This window comes from Rattus norvegicus, chromosome 11, assembly GCF_021556685.1.
Source record: "Rattus norvegicus strain SHRSP/BbbUtx chromosome 11, alternate assembly SHRSP_T2T, whole genome shotgun sequence".
NCBI lineage: Eukaryota > Metazoa > Chordata > Mammalia > Rodentia > Muridae > Rattus > Rattus norvegicus.
Genome location: NC_141544.1, coordinates 77,135,604 through 77,154,756, shown reverse-complemented (window position 1 = coordinate 77,154,756; position 19,153 = coordinate 77,135,604). Strand labels below are relative to the sequence as shown.

The window sequence follows — 19,153 nt, the reverse complement described above, 5'->3', positions numbered from 1 at the left end:
CTGTGGTTACATTCAAAATGTAAGAGCATTGAAAAAGTGTACAAAATTACCATCAGATTATGTGTATAATGTATACACACAATATAAATAAATTATGTTTAGAGTTGGGTCTCTTCTCCAAGGTATCTCAATATATATTCAAATAATCAATAATTAAAAATCAAAGAGTCATAAATTTTTTAGACCCAACCATTTTGGATAAGGAATACTCAAATCTGTGAGTGTGACTGTGAGTCTGGAGTGTGACGGTGTGCATTCTGTGTTTTAGGTCATCAAAAACACTCTATGTATATATGGGTGAAATAGGAAAGAAAGAGAAGACAAGACTTCTTACCTCATTGATCAGGAATTGGAGCTGCAAGACAGCCGCCCCACTCTCATGTTGGCAGTAACAGTCAACACCAGGCCTCCCAAGTCTAACACAATAAAAGTCAAGGGTTCTAACATTTGAGTTAGCACAAATATTAAAAAGTGAATGAGAATCTGACTTACTTAGCAACTAATGTTTTGACTTTTCATTGTCCTTGTTTTTCAGAGTTCAAATATTTTACTTTACACAAAATTAATTGTATACATTTACAGTATAAATGAGTAATATTCTAACAATTAGGAGAATTAGGGTAAAATATTAAAAGGAAGGAGTTTCCTTCCCATCAACATAAAACAAGGATCCAGACACATCTCATTTCTTTTAATATTCATCTGAGTAAACATTTCTCTCTCCAGAGTAGATTCAGACAATTGAAATTTTAATTTTAATGCAGTAAATAAAATCATAAAAATTTAACATATTAGCTGGCCATAGTGTTACAAGCCTTTAATTCCAAAACTTGAGAGGCAAAGGCAGGAGGATCTCTGTGAGTTCCAGCACAACCTGGTCTATATAGTGAATTGCAGAACAGCCAGAACTACATAAAGAGACCTTGCCACAAAACAAAACAATTTCATAATATGTTAACAATATTGCTATACACAAAGCCCTTCTAACAATATTTTAAAATCAATAGATTAAAAGAAATAGATTAACATGTAATGTATAAAATAGTTTCTGCATTAAAAAATAAGATTTTAAAGACAGATATTAAGAAAGAGTAGCAATAATTTTTTTTAAGTTTACATTTAAAAGGTTAACCTGTAAGTCAGAAATGGGAGAAAAGAGAGAAAGAGGGTACATGATGGACGATTATAAAATAGGAAGAACATCAAACATCACAGAACAAAGTATCAGTGTATTCCTTACCAAGGGCCATATTTCTATATACAGTTATTATTTGCTTCTCCTAAAGGTAAAAAGGATGCAGGATAAGGTAACTATTTCCAACACAGTGAAGAAACAGGAGGCAGACTTATCCTTCTACTCAAGCAGTTAAGCAGTATAAGCAACATTAATGTAACTGCACCCATGCACACTGCACCTTTCAAATGAGGAGTGATGGTGATTCCTGAAAAGGGAAAAGGTTTATATAAAGAAAGCTAACCCATAAGTCAGTAAAGGAACAAAAGACAAAAGTACAAAAGAATGGAAGAATGCAGGAAAGACGCACACTTACGACTCTTACAGATGGCTCTGTAGACAATATCCAGGCCACAATTTAGGGCTCTGAAATCTAGCATGTTCCCTTTATTGAAAAGACAGAATAAAGTGAGTGGGACTAAGAACAAATAGAATTCACAAGGCCAAAAAGCAATGTAAAAAGGACACATGCTAGAGTACTTCAGGAATCTGCTGGAAAGCAGATGTAAGTGGAAAAAATGTAAAACAGGGACTAGATTTATAGAAACTATTTGAAAGTGGGAAAGGAAAAAAAACAAAAAAGAAATAGCATACATATTGAAGAACAAACCAGACTAAATACAAACAATATCATGAAAAATGATACTCCCTTCTTAAAGAATAAAGCAAGAAAGAACAAAATAAAAACAAGGACAAGTTAAGTGAGACCAGAAAAGTTTCATGACCCACCATCCAATGTGGAAACCCCAAAATTCACAGACTAGTCATGCAAAACACTAGGAAAAACATTCTCTCAGTAGTGAGGAAAATTCATCTCCTAGATAAAGGTGATCCTAGTACCTCCTTAAAAGGAGGGGTAAATAAGTTAATTAGTCAATATGTCTACCAATGAATAAGATCAAATAAAATCAGTTTTTAAAACTATTCCTTTTTGAGATTCTAATATAATTATATCATATCCCCCTTCTCTTTGCTCCAAGAACAAGAAGAGACCAGGGAAGGGAAATGGGGGCAAAGCACAAGAGGCCTGAGCCCCGTACAAAACATTATAGGCAACTAAGTAATGCTGAGAGGAGGTAAAAACCAGTTTTTGAAACTCATAATAAAATAGAAAGGGAGTGGAAAACAGATTTAGTAAGAGAAGTAGAAAATAATCTGCAGGACCTTAGATTTCATTCAACCACACCAGTTCAACATTATAAACAAGCCATTTACACTCCAATTAAAATGTAATAAATGTCAGATCAGAGATAAAAAGCAATAGTCAAACTATACAATGCCCACAGACATTGTTTTTAAAAATATAAAAGTGAGCCATATTTAGTGGCTCTAGCCTGTGCCTGAAAAGATGAGACAAAAGGATTGTTGCACTCTGGGGCCAGCGTATGGTTTTGTTTATAAGAGTTGTGATCATAGCATCTGTTCACAGCAGTAAAACCCTTACCTAAGACACAAGTTGGTACAAGGAATCGGGGTACTGCTGTGATAGGCCTAACCATGCTTTCATTTGGAGGAATGTAGACTTTGGAGCTTTAGATTTGAAAAGCAGTTGAATGCTTTAAGTGGGATTTAATGGGGTCTATACTAACAGAATCATGGATGACAGTGATGTTGAGGGTGATTTGAACTGCGGGGACTGGCTCGGGAAGGTTTAGAGGAGAAGAATGCTTGTATGTGACCATTCTGGTAATACTTTGGCTAAGAAGGTGGCTTCTTTTTGCCCTCGTCTGAATAAACTGCCTGAGGAAACAGGCCGAGTAATGACTCTGTTGTGTTGTGGTTATTCACTTTTGAAAAGGAAAAAGCTGAGCAAGGAAGAAATACAAGATGTACAGTTTGAGGAGAAAGTGGACACCAGGAAGCAGAATGGAGCTAAGTCAGCCCAAGGAGATGAGCAAATCAAACAAAAACCTGTTCTTAAATGAAATAAAGGGAGTGGCGACCTCATGGCAAGATCTCACTCAGCTAATCTTCCAACTTGTGAAAAGGAATTAAAGAAAAGCTTGTGGTCAGGTGTGGTGGTGCATGCCTTTAATCCAAGCACTCAGAAGGCAGAAGCAGGTGGGTTTCTGAGTTCGAGGACAGGCTGGTCTACAGACTGAGTTTCAGGATAACCAAACTCAGCATAGCATAGGCAGTGAAGGAATCCATGGGAAACAGAAAGCTGGTGAAAACGTATTTGAAAGAGACCATGTTCATCCCCAGCAGGCAGCAGAACTCAGACACATGGTTTTGGCTTTAGAGTCAAGATACAAGAAAGGGGTTATGAAATCTCTCTCCATGAGTAAGGAAAGCCACTAAGGCCAGGCATTTGCCACAGCTATCTCTGCTTGGGACCTAGAGAGGTCACTGTGCGAAGCTGTGAAGGTGAAGCCTGCATGGTTATAGAGACTCCAAGATGTTGGAGATGCCAGAGTTGTGGGATGCCTGCCACGGAAAGCTGCTAACAGGAAGTGGAACCAGTCCAGGAGAGAGAAGTGTGTTTCAGTCAATAAAGCTGAAAGGAGTTGAAGAGTGCTTTGACATCAGATACAAAGTTTGGAGTTTGATTTTCGGTCTTGCTCTGGTCCAGTATTTCCTCACTATGCACCTTTTCATCTCTTTTGAATGGTAATGGATATTCTATGTCACTGCATGTTGGAAGTATGTGGTCAGCTTTTTTATTTGACTTTACAGAGATTACAGTTAAGAGGTTGCTGTGAGTCTCCAAAGAGACTTGGGACTTTTAAGCAGGGTTGAGACTGTTAAAAACTATGGGGACTTTTGAAGTTGGAGTAATTGCATTTTGCATTATGATATGGCTACAAGCTTAGAGGGGCCAGGGTGTGAAATGTGGTAGTTTGAATGAAAATGTTCACCATAGACTTAGGAAATGGCATTACTGGAGGTGTGGCCTTGTTGGAATAGGTGTGGCATTGTTGGAGGGAGTGTGTCACAAGTAGTGAACTCCGAGGTTTCAGAAGCTCAAGCCAGTTGCAGTGTCACTGTCTCTTCCTAATGACTACCAATCCAGATATAGACTCTCAGCTCCTTCTCCAGCACCGTGTCTGCCTGCATGCCCACATGCTTGTTGCCATGGCAATAATGGACTAAATTTCTGAACCTGTAAGCCAGCCCCCAATTAAATGTTTTCCTTTATAAGAGTTGTGGTAGTCATGGCATCTATTGACAATAAATCCCTAACACATTTCATGAAAGTATATCAAAATGTAAAAGATGACTTTACTATATGATAAGCTTTAAAAATGAAATAAAAATTGGGAGTGGAAGAGATAGCATAGGAAGTAAGAAAACTGATTGCTCCTCCAGCAGACCTAGGTATAATTCCTAGCACCAACATGGTGGTTCACAATCATGTCTAACATCAATTCCAGGGATCCATACCATCTTCTGGCCTCCCTGAGCACCAGGCATGCACATGGTATATAGATATACATGCAAACAAAACACCCATACACCATACACATAAAATAAAAAGTAAATAAATCTGAAGTAAAAAAATTAAATATGTTATATAGCAGAAGTGATAATTCTTAAAAAATAAATCATTAAAATGTAAGTCTGTTTTTTACATTATAAAATATATTTTATTTTTCAAAGATAGAGATTGTTGAACTGGACAAAAAAATAAGCAACACAAATCTTATACATCTTACAATAAATAAAATATAAAATATAGTAAGCTAAAAATAGACTATATAGTTTCAAAGATATACTATATTAAGACTAACCGAAAGAGAGTTTGAGTGTCTACATTCACTGGGCAAAATAGATTTCAGATCAAAAAATATTACGGGGGACATAAAATCATTTACTAATGTAAAAATTTTAAATTTGTCTAGAAGTTTTACTTCTAAATATTTATATATCTAATGACAGAGCTGAAAAATTCATAAAGCAAAAAATGACAGCACTATAAATATAAATAGATCAATCTACAGTTGTAATGGGAGATTTTAATGCGATTGTCTTAATAATGAGGAAGTAGATAGAAGGTCAGAACAAATACAGAAGGTTTGAACAACACCATAAATCAGTTCGACCTAACTGACATTTATCTAACAATCTGCTCAACAACTGCAAACACATTTAACATTTATCAATATGGCAATATACAGGGCTATTAAAGAGCTTCAATTAATGTAAAAAGAACTCAGGTTATACAAAATATATTTTCTTACCATACCATAATTAAACTAGGATTCAATAATATAAAGGTTACTGGGAAAATATGTGATACTTGAAGGCTAAATGATATAAACAACCCAGAAATTAAGAAAATGTATCAAGCAGAATTTTAAAAATACTTTTTCATTAATTAATTTGCTTACTCACTTTTTAAAATATTTTAAACTGAATGGGAATGAAAATACAATTAATACAAATAATAGGTAGAAAACATTGGGATGGAATCTTCCAGTTCTACCAAAGCACAGTTGCTCCATTCCTCTTAATCCCTCCTTCCATAAAACAAAAACATTCTAGAGGTAGCACTATAAACAAGCTTGGAGAAACTCCAAATGTAGAAAGAATGGTAATCTCAGGTAAGATATATCAAAGTACATCTTATTGCCTCTCAGACGCAGATAGGGCACTCCAGAGGCCTCCAAAATGAAAAGCTTTGGAGCCCTGTCTCAATGGCTATGTGTAAAAGCACTCCCAAACCTAAGGCTCAGGGGATCTTGCAGAAGAGATGGTAGAAAGATTATACGAGTCAGAGTATCCAGGAATTTCAGTATTTTGGATAATTGGATTTGCTGTGAGACTGTGTTTCCTAGTAATATCAGAAGCAATACCCATAAAGGCTCACCAATATGACTGCCAAATGTGACTGCCAAAGATGACAGCAATGAGTATGCTAAACTGACCAGAAAAAGAATCCCAGGAAGGCTCAACCTTACACAAAGAACTACAGACAACTGAGCAGAGCTGGGAGTGGGAGAGGTGGCTCTCTTCAGGGAAGAGCACACTGATTAGTTGTCTAGAGCCAAACTGTCAGCCCTGATAACATTACATGGCTTAAACAGGTTATATTTAGGAATATATATGTATATGCATACATATATATGTATATGTATATATATAATAACAATTAGATAAAAAAATAAAGACCATGAATTTGAAGAAGAGTGGGGAGAGTTATATGGGAGGACTTACAGAGAGGAAAGGGAAGGAAGAAATGTTGTAATTAAATTATAATCTCAAAAATAAAAAATAAAGAATAGTAGACACTGCTAATCCGCCTAATGCATAAACCTTAATGATGTGCGTGCGTGCGTGCGTGTGTGTGTGTGTGTGTGTGTGTGTGTGTGTAAAATTTAACATGATACCTTCAAAGAAACACAATTGATACTCTAGACTTCAATGTAAATGAGTGCAGTATCCAAGAGAGAATTTAAGGAATGGCTATAAAGAAAGTGAGTTAAATTGAAGAGAACAAAGACAGATGATACAACAAAGCAGGGGAACAATTCATGACATGGGTAAGATGTGAAGCAAAGATTGAAAGATTTTGAAAATAAATCTCAGACAGACATTTCAGAGACAAACTCAATCAGTCAAATTTAACAATATCCAAACCTGAAAACAAGTCTCCTGAATTATCCCAGACAATGAAACGGAAAGATAATGAAAAAGCTCAAAGATGGCCTTTGAAATTTTTGAGACGTCAAGTAAACATACTTTTGAGTTTGAGGAGTACATGAAAGGAGGGGCATGGAAACCCTATTTTGATAGCTAGTTCATTGTCATTTTTGCTAGATTAGAACACCCTGGAAACACACCTCCAAGCAAGACTAAGCAGGTCTTTCCAGAAAGGTTTTAACTTGGAAGGAAAACCCCACTCTGAATGTGTCTCCCACACTGGAGTCTTGGAGTAAATAAAAAGTAGAAAGCACATAAAATACTCTGCTTACTGGTGGCAGATGAAATTCGGCCAGCTGACTGACTCACATTTCTGCAGCAATGGCTTCTGCTCGTTCCAATGAACTATACAATCAGACTGTGAGCCAAAATCAATCCTTCTTTCCTTAAGTCACTCTTCTTAGATATTTTATCACAGCGGCATGATGGTCTGATGCTAAAGTCCTGTTACGCAATTGGTTCTTGATGTGTCAGTAAAAAAAGCCATGGGCCAATTGCTGGGCAGAGGGAATAGGCAGGACTTCTAGGTCCCTGGAGGAAAAGCAGACAGAAGCAAGGGAGGGGGGAGGGTTCACCATGCTTTGAAGAGAGAACTAAGCAGCCATGTGAGGTCTTAGGAGGAGCAGCCTCACCAGCCGCTCCTATAGGTTGGTGTTCAGGGACATTTAGCAGGGGCTAGATTTAACTGGACAACTAAAGTGAGGGCAGGTGGGAGGAGTGGAGCTAAAAGTATTGATGAGGGCACACTTTCCTAGTAGTACCCAGCAATTGTGCCAAGAAGGCAAGTTGAAAATAAACAACTCTGTGTGTGTGTGTGTGTGTGTGTGTGTGTGTGTGTGTGTGTGTCTTTTATTGGTGGATTCAAGGGAAGTTGGGCAGGGGCTGGTAGCAAGGCCAGATCCTCGAGCAAAGGTAGGTATCTCAAAAGCTACATGCAACAGCATGAAAAGTAACCAACCCATCTATTCAATAAAATTGGTGAAATTTCCCCTAATCTTGAGAAAGTTCATTTTCAAGGTCCAGGATATTTATTAAACTATAAGTATATATAGCCAGAGAAGAGCATATTAAGGTTAAACTGTCAAATGTATAAGTGTGGACTGAGGAGGTAACTCTGTAAAAATCCCTTTGGGCACAAGTGTCTAGCTCCCCGAAACCTGTGGAAAATCTAGGCAAGGCACCCATGGCTACCATAATCCTGGCACTCAGGAGGTACAAATAAAGGATCCCCAGGTCTATTGAGACTAGCTGGAAATGTAAGTTCCAGATTTAGCAAGAGACCATGCCTCAATAAATAAACTGCAGATCAATGCAAAAAGACAGCTGACAACAATTGGCTTCCATAGGTATACACACATACACACACACACACACACACACACACACACACACACACCACAAATGAAATTTTAAGGTTTAAGACAAAATGCTAAAACCTCTGAGAATAAAATGTCTGCTCACTAGGCCCCTGCTCATGTAAGGCAGATATGCAGCTTGGTCTTCATGTGGATCCACCAAATATTGGAGTGGGAGCTGTCCCTGAATCTGTTACCTGACTGTGGATTCTGCCCCCCTAGCTGGGCTGCCTTGTCTGGCCTCACTGGGAGAGGGTGCACCTAGTCCTGCAGTGACTTGATGAGTCTGTAGAGTGAGGAGTGGAGGAGTGATACTCAGCGGCAAGGGTGGGGTGGGGACTCCCCTTCTCAGGGGAGGATTGGAGGAGGAGCTGCAGGGGGACTAGGAGCATGATACTGGGAAGTTAAGTGAAGAAAGAGAGGAAGAGAGGAAGGAATAAAGGAGAGAGGGAGGGAGGGAGGGAGGGAGGGAGGGAGGAAGGAAGGAAGGAAGGAAGGAAGGAAGGAAGGAAGAAAAACATTCTTTAAAAAAAAAAAGTCTGGTCAGATTTAAGAATACTACCACTAAAGTACAATCTTTCTCAGCAACACTGAGCAACTAGATCTTTCTCAGCTACACCTATCTGCAAATGATTTGATATTATTATACATGAGACATCCTAAAATTTTTACCTGAAATTTTCTAGAAATGGTAAAGAAATTCATCAATGTGGCAGGGTACAGAATCAACTGGTGCAAATCAATAGCTTTTTTTACACAATAACAAACATGCAAACAGATCACAGATACATTACCATTCAAATTATCTCAAAAATATACCTAGGAGTAAACCTAGCCAAAGTAGTGAAAGACCTTTACGATGAAAACTTTCAACCTCTAAAGAAAGTGACAAGAGTCGCTACACAATAGAGTGATGTGCCACCCTCATGGATCGGTAGGATATTGTGAACATGATCATTTTATCAAAAGCTATTTACAGATACGATACAATCTCAAATAAAATTCCTATTTAATTCTATACAGAGATAGAAGAAACTAGCCTAGAACTCATTTAAGAAGCACAAAAGTCATGGATAGCCAAAACAATCCTGAGCAGGACAACTGTGCTGCAGTGATTATAATTCCAGATCTCAAGATGGATTCCAATATTGTTGTGATTAAAAATATAAACAAACAAACAAACAAAAATCGCAGCAATAACAGTGATTTAGGACTAGCACAAAAACAGACACATAGACCAATGGGGCAAAATCAAAGACCCAAACATGGGCACATGTAACTTCAGCCATTTAATATTCAACCAAGATGCCAAAAACATACACTGGAGAAAGGAAGTACCTTCAGCAAATGGTGCTGGAAAAAATTGACGTTCAAATGCAGAAGAATGAAGGCAGATCTATATCCATCACCTTGCCAAAAAAAATAAAAATAAAAAAGAAACAAACAAAAACTAACTCAAAATGAATCAAAGATGTAAATGTGAAACCTGAACCTGCTAGAAGAAAACATAGGCAGTACCATAGATAAATGATAGATAGATGATAGATAGATAGATAGATAGATAGATAGATAGATAGATAGATAGAAGAAATTATTTGTTCAACAGAACTCCATCTGCCCAACAATTAAAGTCAACAATTGACAAACAAAACTTTATAAAAATAAAAGCCTCATACAGCTAAAGAAACAACAATCCAGTAAAGAGGGAGAATGGAAGAGAATCATTGCCAGCTATACTTAGAAAGAGTATTGCTATCCAGAGCTATCCAAAATATATAAAGAACTAAAGGGAAACAAACAAATTACACACACACACACACACACACACACACACACACACACACACACACACACACACAAAATGGGCCTGGGAAGTGAACAGCGAGTTCTCAAAAGAAGAAAAACGTGTAAGAAATATTTTAAATAATGTTCTTTATTCTTAACAATTAGACATTCTGAGAAGGAAAAATACAGGGTCTCATTAAAGATTATCCCATCTGTCTCTTTAGAATGACCTAAGGTATACTCACTTTCCTGGAGTGGTCCCTTAGCCGAACTGGCTGAACCAGCCTAACTGGAATGTTAGGTCTCACCCAGGCCAGCAGAATTTTTCTATTCTAACAAAAGCTTTTCCTTCGATGTTGGGAATAACTGAAAAGCTCCCAACCTTTACCATATCTGTTCTACAAGACTCTGTAGCCAGAACTATCATGTAAGAAAATAAAAGAGACTTCTGGGTATGATGGTTGATTAGAAGTCTCACCAAAGAACTTTGTGAAAACAAAAAAAAAACAGTGAATGTAACAGAAAATAATATTGTTTCAAAAAAAAACAATAAAGGTTGGCAAATGAATTTACAAGATCAAGTAAGATCCCACAGGCAGCAGAAGAGAAAAGCTCAAATCAGTGAGGCTGGCTAAAGCAAGCTGCAAAGCTCCTCCACCAGAGAGCACGGAGGAAATCAGGCAGCAAGGGCTTCTCACACAGAGCCTCTGCCAGCCTGCACAATGGAACGTGCCAGGAAGTGGTTTCACTCAAACACACTGATTTACAGAACCAAGAGGCAGAGTAAAGAATGGCTGAGGTGAGGGAGAGGGAATCACCAAGCAATATCTTACAACCTTTTCTCTCCCAAACTCTGATACTAGGAACAAAAACAAAGCAAACAAACAAAGAAAATAGCCAAACAAACAAAATGGTGGCTGAATTGAAGAGCTCACACTGGCCCTTCCTCCACAGAGCAGGTAGCCAAAGACTAGCTAAGCCAGAGAACACCAAGGAATGATCCAGCTGCTCATGTGAAAGGAAATAAAGGCTGTGAGCGACAGATGTAGGTTTAGACAACGTGCCAATGGTATAGATCTCCAGAATGACTTAGTTAAGATGTCTGCTGTGGGATATGCCAAAAAAAAAAAAGTGAGTAAAGGATAAATGTGATTGTTATGTAACTTGTTAAGCAACAAATTCTGGCAAGAGCCTCTTTTTTGTGTTTCTGAATCCTTGGAACCAGACACAATTTTACCTAGTATGCCAAATCCACCTGTGACTCTCATCATCCAGTCCCTGGTTTCTGTCACCACTCGGTGAAAATGTGCTAAAACTCAGTCCAGAGAGAAAAGAGCCAGTTCCAGATCAAGCCAAGTGAAAGCCAAAAGAGAGCAGGAGCCAGGGTTAGAGTCAGAGCCAGAGTTGCAAGCATAAGCCAGATCCAAACAGGAGCCAGAGCCAGAACCAGGTACAGAGCTCAAGCCTGGCCCAGAAGAGACCTCAGAAATATGGAAAACAGGAATAGGACTGCCCATTGCAAAGCGATTCCCAGAGAAGAAAAATGTCAGATGAAACCCAGCACTCAGTTTGCACATCCTGTATCTGCACCTAGCCCTCCCTATTCCCATGTATTTCTTTAATACCCAACGTCCGTCAATGTAGCAGATCTGCTCAATACTGCTGCTTTCTTGCCCCATATTCCTATCTCCCTCTTATTAAAAATATTTTCTCCTTTTTTGTTTTAATTTATCCATATTGTTTCTATTATTATTATTATTATTATTATTATTATTATTATTATTATTATTACTATTTAGCAAAAAAACTCTGCCCAGATTTGTAAGTCTCTGTGCCTAAAGCTGCAGAGAGATGGTTGGAAGTTATTTGACTTCACATACTTTACCTCTCTCTGACTGTCTATATTTAGCCAAATTCCCTCACCTCCCAACCCCAACACATCCATACTTTTGCTCCTGAAGTTCCCCTTTCTAGTTAAATTTCCTGTCCTGCCTAGTTTTATGTCAGTTTGACATATGTTAGAGTTATCTGAAAGGAAGGAACCTTATTGAAAAAAATACCTCTGTAAAAACCAGCTGAGCTTCTATAAGGCAAAGACACTATTATTAGGACAAATGGCAACCAACAGATTGGGAAAAGATCTTTACCAATCCTACATCCAATAGAGGGCTAATATCTAATATATACAAAGAACTCAAGAAGTTGGATTCCAGAGAATCAAATAACCCTATTAAAAATGGGGTATAGGAAGTCCCACACCCGCGGATCCCGGCCCGCAGCAGCTCTCTGCTCCCAGACCCGGTGAGAGAGAGACCCAACCGCCTGGTCAGGTGGGCACTCCTGAGGCTGCAGAGCAGAAGAGACCACCAACACTGCTCACCCCTGCCCACATCCCTGGCCCAAGAGGAAACTGTATAAGGCCTCTGGGCTCCCGTGGGGGAGGGCCCAGGAGCGGCAGGACCCCTGCCAGAGACACCGCCGGACCCTGAAGGAAACAGACCGGATAAACAGTTCTCTGCACCCAAATCCCGTGGGAGGGAGAGCTAAACCTTCAGAGAGGCAGACAGGCCTGGGAAACCAGAAGAGACTGCTCCCTGCACACACATCTCGGGCGCCAGAGGAAAAAGCCAAAGACCATCTGGAACCCTGGTGCACTGAAGCTCCCGGAAGGGGCGGCACAGGTCTTCCTGGTTGCTGCCACTGCAGAGAGCCCCTGGACAGCACCCCACGAGCAAACCTGAGCCTCGGGACCACAGGTAAGACCAAATTTTCTGCTGCAAGAAAGCTGCCTGGTGAACTCAAGACACAGGCCCACAGGAACAGCTGAAGACCTGTAGAGAGGAAAAACTACACGCCCGAAAGCAGAACACTCTGTCCCCATAACTGACTGAAAGAGAGGAAAACAGGTCTACAGCACTCCTGACACACAGGCTTATAGGACAGTCTAGCCACTGTCAGAAATAGCAAAACGAAGTAACACTAGAGATAATCTGATGGCGAGAGGCAAGCGCAGGAACCCAAGCAACAGAAACCAAGACTACATGCCATCATCGGAGCCCAATTCTCCCACCAAAACAAACATGGAATATCCAAACACACCAGAAAAGCAAGATCTAGTTTCAAAATCATATTTGATCATGATGCTGGAGGACTTCAAGAAAGACTTGAACACACTTAGGGAAGCACAGGAAAACATTAATAAACAAGTAAAAGCCTACAGAGAGGAATCGCAAAAATCCCTGAAAGAATTCCAGGAAAACACAATCAAACAGTTGAAGGAATTAAAAATGGAAATAGAAGCAATCAAGAAAGAACACATGGAAACAACCCTGGATATAGGAAACCAAAAGAAGAGACAAGGAGCTGTAGATACAAGCTTCACCAACAGAATACAAGAGATGGAAGAGAGAATCTCAGGAGCAGAAGATTCCATAGAAATCATTGACTCAACTGTCAAAGATAATGTAAAGCGGAAAAAGCTACTGGTCCAAAACATACAGGAAATCCAGGACTCAATGAGAAGATCAAACCTAAGGATAATAGGTATAGAAGAGAGTGAAGACTCCCAGCTCAAAGGACCAGTAAATATCTTCAACAAAATCATAGAAGAAAACTTCCCTAACCTAAAAAAAGAGATACCCATAGACATACAAGAAGCCTACAGAACTCCAAATAGATTGGACCAGAAAAGAAACACCTCCCGTCACATAATTGTCAAAACACCAAACGCACAAAATAAAGAAAGAATATTAAAAGCAGTAAGGGAAAAAGGTCAAGTAACATATAAAGGCAGACCTATCAGAATCACACCAGACTTCTCGCCAGAAACTATGAAGGCCAGAAGATCCTGGACTGATGTTATACAGACCCTAAGAGAACACAAATGCCAGCCCAGATTACTGTATCCAGCAAAACTCTCAATTAACATTGATGGAGAAACCAAGATATTCCATGACAAAACCAAATTTACACAATATCTTTCTACAAATCCAGCACTACAAAGGATAATAAATGGTAAAGCCCAACATAAGGAGGCAAGCTATACCCTAGAAGAAGCAAGAAACTAATCGTCTTGGCAACAAAACAAAGAGAATGAAAGCACACAAACATAACCTCACATCCAAATATGAATATAACGGGAAGCAATAATCACTATTCCTTAATATCTCTCAATATCAATGGCCTCAACTCCCCAATAAAAAGACATAGATTAACAAACTGGATACGCAACGAGGACCCTGCATTCTGCTGCCTACAGGAAACACACCTCAGAGACAAAGACAGACACTACCTCAGAGTGAAAGGCTGGAAAACAACTTTCCAAGCAAATGGTCAGAAGAAGCAAGCTGGAGTAGCCATTCTAATATCAAATAAAATCAATTTCCAACTAAAAGTCATCAAAAAAGATAAGGAAGGGCACTTCATATTCATCAAAGGAAAAATCAACCAAGATGAACTCTCAATCCTAAATATCTATGCCCCAAATAAAAGGGCACCTACATACGTAAAAGAAACCTTACTAAAGCTCAAAACACACATTGCACCTCACACAATAATAGTGGGAGATTTCAACACCCCACTCTCATCAATGGACAGATCATGGAAACAGAAAGTAAACAGTGATGTAGACAGACTAAGAGAAGTCATGAGCCAAATGGACTTAACGGATATTTATAGAACATTCTATCCTAAAGCAAAAGGATATACCTTCTTCTCAGCTCCTCATGGTACTTTCTCCAAAATTGACCATATAATTGGTCAAAAAACGGGCCTCAACAGGTACAGAAAGATAGAAATAATCCCATGCGTGCTATCGGACCACCACGGCCTAAAACTGGTCTTCAATAACAATAAGGGAAGAATGCCCACATATACGTGGAAATTGAACAATGCTCTACTCAATGATAACCTGGTCAAGGAAGAAATAAAGAAAGAAATTAAAAACTTTTTAGAATTTAATGAAAATGAAGATACAACATACTCAAACTTATGGGACACAATGAAAGCTGTGCTAAGAGGAAAACTCATAGCGCTGAGTGCCTGCAGAAAGAAACAGGAAAGAGCATATGTCAGCAGCTTGACAGCACACCTAAAAGCTCTAGAACAAAAAGAAGCAAATACACCCAGGAGGAGTAGAAGGCAGGAAATAATCAAACTCAGAGCTGAAATCAACCAAGTAGAAACAAAAAGGACCATAGAAAGAATCAACAGAACCAAAAGTTGGTTCTTTGAGAAAATCAACAAGATAGATAAACCCTTAGCCAGACTAACGAGAGGACACAGAGAGTGTGTCCAAATTAACAAAATCAGAAATGAAAAGGGAGACATAACTACAGATTCGGAGGAAATTCAAAAAATCATCAGATCTTACTATAAAAACCTATATTCAACAAAATTTGAAAATCTTCAGGAAATGGACAATTTCCTAGACAGATACCAGGTATCGAAGTTAAATCAGGAACAGATAAACCAGTTAAACAACCCCATAACTCCTAAGGAAATAGAAGCAGTCATTAAAGGTCTCCCAACCAAAAAGAGCCCAGGTCCAGACGGGTTTAGTGCAGAATTCTATCAAACCTTCATAGAAGACCTCATACCAATATTATCCAAACTATTCCACAAAATTGAAACAGATGGAGCCCTACCGAATTCCTTCTACGAAGCCACAATTACTCTTATACCTAAACCACACAAAGACACAACAAAGAAAGAGAACTTCAGACCAATTTCCCTTATGAATATCGACGCAAAAATACTCAATAAAATTCTGGCAAACCGAATTCAAGAGCACATCAAAACAATCATCCACCATGATCAAGTAGGCTTCATCCCAGGCATGCAGGGATGGTTTAATATACGGAAAACCATCAACGTGATCCATTATATAAACAAACTGAAAGAACAGAACCACATGATCATTTCATTAGATGCTGAGAAAGCATTTGACAAAATTCAACACCCCTTCATGATAAAAGTCCTGGAAAGAATAGGAATTCAAGGCCCATACCTAAACATAGTAAAAGCCATATACAGCAAACCAGTTGCTAACATTAAACTAAATGGAGAGAAACTTGAAGCAATCCCACTAAAATCAGGGACTAGACAAGGCTGCCCACTCTCTCCCTACTTATTCAATATAGTTCTTGAAGTTCTAGCCAGAGCAATCAGACAACAAAAGGAGATCAAAGGGATACAGATCGGAAAAGAAGAGGTCAAAATATCACTATTTGCAGATGACATGATAGTATATTTAAGTGATCCCAAAAGTTCCACCAGAGAACTACTAAAGCTGATAAACAACTTCAGCAAAGTGGCTGGGTATAAAATTAACTCAAATAAATCAGTTGCCTTCCTCTATACAAAAGAGAAACAAGCCGAGAAAGAAATTAGGGAAACGACACCCTTCATAATAGACCCAAATAATATAAAGTACCTCGGTGTGACTTTAACCAAGCAAGTAAAAGATCTGTACAATAAGAACTTCAAGACACTGAGGAAAGAAATTGAAGAAGACCTCAGAAGATGGAAAGATCTCCCATGCTCATGGATTGGCAGGATTAATATGGTAAAAATGGCCATTTTACCAAAAGCAATCTACAGATTCAATGCAATCCCCATCAAAATACCAATCCAATTCTTCAAAGAGTTAGACAGAACAATTTGCAAATTCATCTGGAATAACAAAAAACCCAGGATAGCTAAAGCTATCCTCAACAATAAAAGGACTTCAGGGGGAATCACTATCCCTGAACTCAAGCAGTATTACAGAGCAATAGTGATAAAAACTGCATGGTATTGGTACAGAGACAGACAGATAGACCAATGGAATAGAATTGAAGACCCAGAAATGAACCCACACACCTATGGTCACTTGATTTTTGACAAAGGAGCCAAAACCATCCAATGGAAAAAAGATAGCATTTTCAGCAAATGGTGCTGGTTCAACTGGAGGGCAACATGTAGAAGAATGCAGATCGACCCATGCTTATCACCCTGTACAAAGCTTAAGTCCAAGTGGATCAAGGACCTCCAGATCAAACCAGACACACTCAAACTAATAGAAGAAAAACTAGGGAAGCATCTGGAACACATGGGCACTGGAAAAAATTTCCTGAACAAAACACCAATGGCTTATGCTCTAAGATCAAGAATCGACAAATGGGATCTCATAAAACTGCAAAGCTTCTGTAAGGCAAAGGACACTGTGGTTAGGACAAAACGGCAACCAACAGATTGGGAAAAGATCTTTACCAATCCTACAACAGATAGAGGCCTTATTTCCAAAATATACAAAGAACTCAAGAAGTTAGACCGCAGGGAAACAAATAACCCTATTAAAAAATGGGGTTCAGAGCTAAACAAAGAATTCACAGCTGAGGAATGCCGAATGGCGGAGAAACACCTAAAGAAATGTTCAACATCTTTAGTCATAAGGGAAATGCAAATCAAAACAACCCTGAGATTTCACCTCACACCAGTGCGATTGGCTAAGATCAAAAACTCAGGTGACAGCAGATGCTGGCGAGGATGTGGAGAAAGAGGAACACTCCTCCATTGTTGGTGGGATTGCAGACTGGTAAAACCATTCTGGAAATCAGTCTGGAGGTTCCTCAGAAAATTGGACATTGAACTGCCTGAGGATCCAGCTATACCTCTCTTGGGCATATACCCAAAAGATGCCTCAACATATAAAAGAGACACGTGCTCCACTATGTTCATCGCAGCCTTATTTATAATAGCCAGAAAATGGAAAGAACCCAGATGCCCTTCAACAGAGGAATGGATACAGAAAATGTGGTACATCTACACAATGGAATATTACTCAGCTATCAAAAACAACGAGTTTATGAAATTCGTAGGCAAATGGTTGGAACTGGAAAATATCATCCTGAGTGAGCTAACCCAATCACAGAAAGACATACATGGTATGCACTCATTGATAAGTGGCTATTAGCCCAAATGCTTGAATTACCCTAGATCCCTAGAACAAACGAAACTCAAGACGGATGATCAAAATGTGAATGCTTCATCCTTCTTTAAATGAGGAAAAAGAATACTCTTGGCAGGGAAGGGAGAGGCAAAGATTAAAACAGAGACTGAAGGAACACCCATTCAGAGCCTGCCCCACATGTGGCCCATACATATACAGCCACCCAATTAGACAAGATGGATGAAGCAAAGAAGTGCAGACCGACAGGAGCCGGATGTAGATCGCTCCTGAGAGACACAGCCAGAATACAGCAAATATAGAGGCGAATGCCAGCAGCAAACCACTGAACTGAGAATAGGTCCCCTATTGAAGGAATCAGAGAAAGAACTGGAAGAGCTTGAAGGGGCTCGAGACCCCAAAAGTACAACAATGCCAAGCAACCAGAGCTTCCAGGGACTAAGCCACTACCTAAAGACTATACATGGACTGACCCTGGACTCTGACCCCATAGGTAGCAATGAATATCCTAGTAAGAGCACCAGTGGAAGGGGAAGCCCTGTGTCCTGCTAAGACTGAACCCCCAGTGAACTAGTCTATGGGGGGAGGGCGGCAATGGGGGGAGGGTTGGGAGGGGAACACCCATAAGGAAGGGGAGGGGGGAGGGGGATGTTTGCCCGGAAACCGGGAAAGGGAATAACACTCGAAATGTATATAAGAAATACTCAAGTTAATAAAAAAAAAATCAAAGAAAAAAATGGGGTATAGAGCTAAACGAAGAATTCTCAGCCTAGGAATATCGAATGGCTGAGAAGTACCTAAAGAAATGTTCAACATCCTTAGTCATCGGAGAAATGCAAATCAAAACAACCCTGAGATTCTAGCTCATGTCAGTCAGATGGCTAAGATTACAAACTCAGCTGACAAGAGATACTGGTGAAGATGTGGAGAAAGAGGAACACTCCTCCACTGTTGGTGGGATTGCAAGCTGGTACAACCATTCTGGAAATCAGTCTGGAGGATCCTCAGAAAATTGGACATTCCACTATCTGAGGACCCAGCTATACTCCTGGGCATATACCCAAAAGATGCTCCAACATACAACATTGACACATGCTCCACTATGTTCATAGCAGCCTTATTTATAATAGCCAGAAGCTGGAAAGAACCCAGATGCCCTTCAACAGAGGAATGGATACAGAAAATGTG

At 39.3% G+C, this 19,153-nt stretch overlaps 1 protein-coding gene across 7 annotated transcripts in view; it reads right to left on the bottom strand.

The window, feature by feature from the left end:
- The window catches only part of Stxbp5l (syntaxin binding protein 5L), a 328,953-nt gene that overhangs the window by 257,773 nt on the left and 52,027 nt on the right, over positions 1–19,153 (bottom strand). For all 7 annotated transcript variants that reach the window (XR_015632666.1, XR_015632667.1, NM_001271250.2 and 4 more), the window contains exon 4: positions 335–416. Coding sequence is in view for 5 of the 7 variants with exons in the window: in NM_001271250.2 (NP_001258179.1) it covers positions 335–416 (82 nt within the window). In the remaining 2 variants the exon portion in view is untranslated. The remainder of the gene's footprint in view (positions 1–334; positions 417–19,153) is intronic.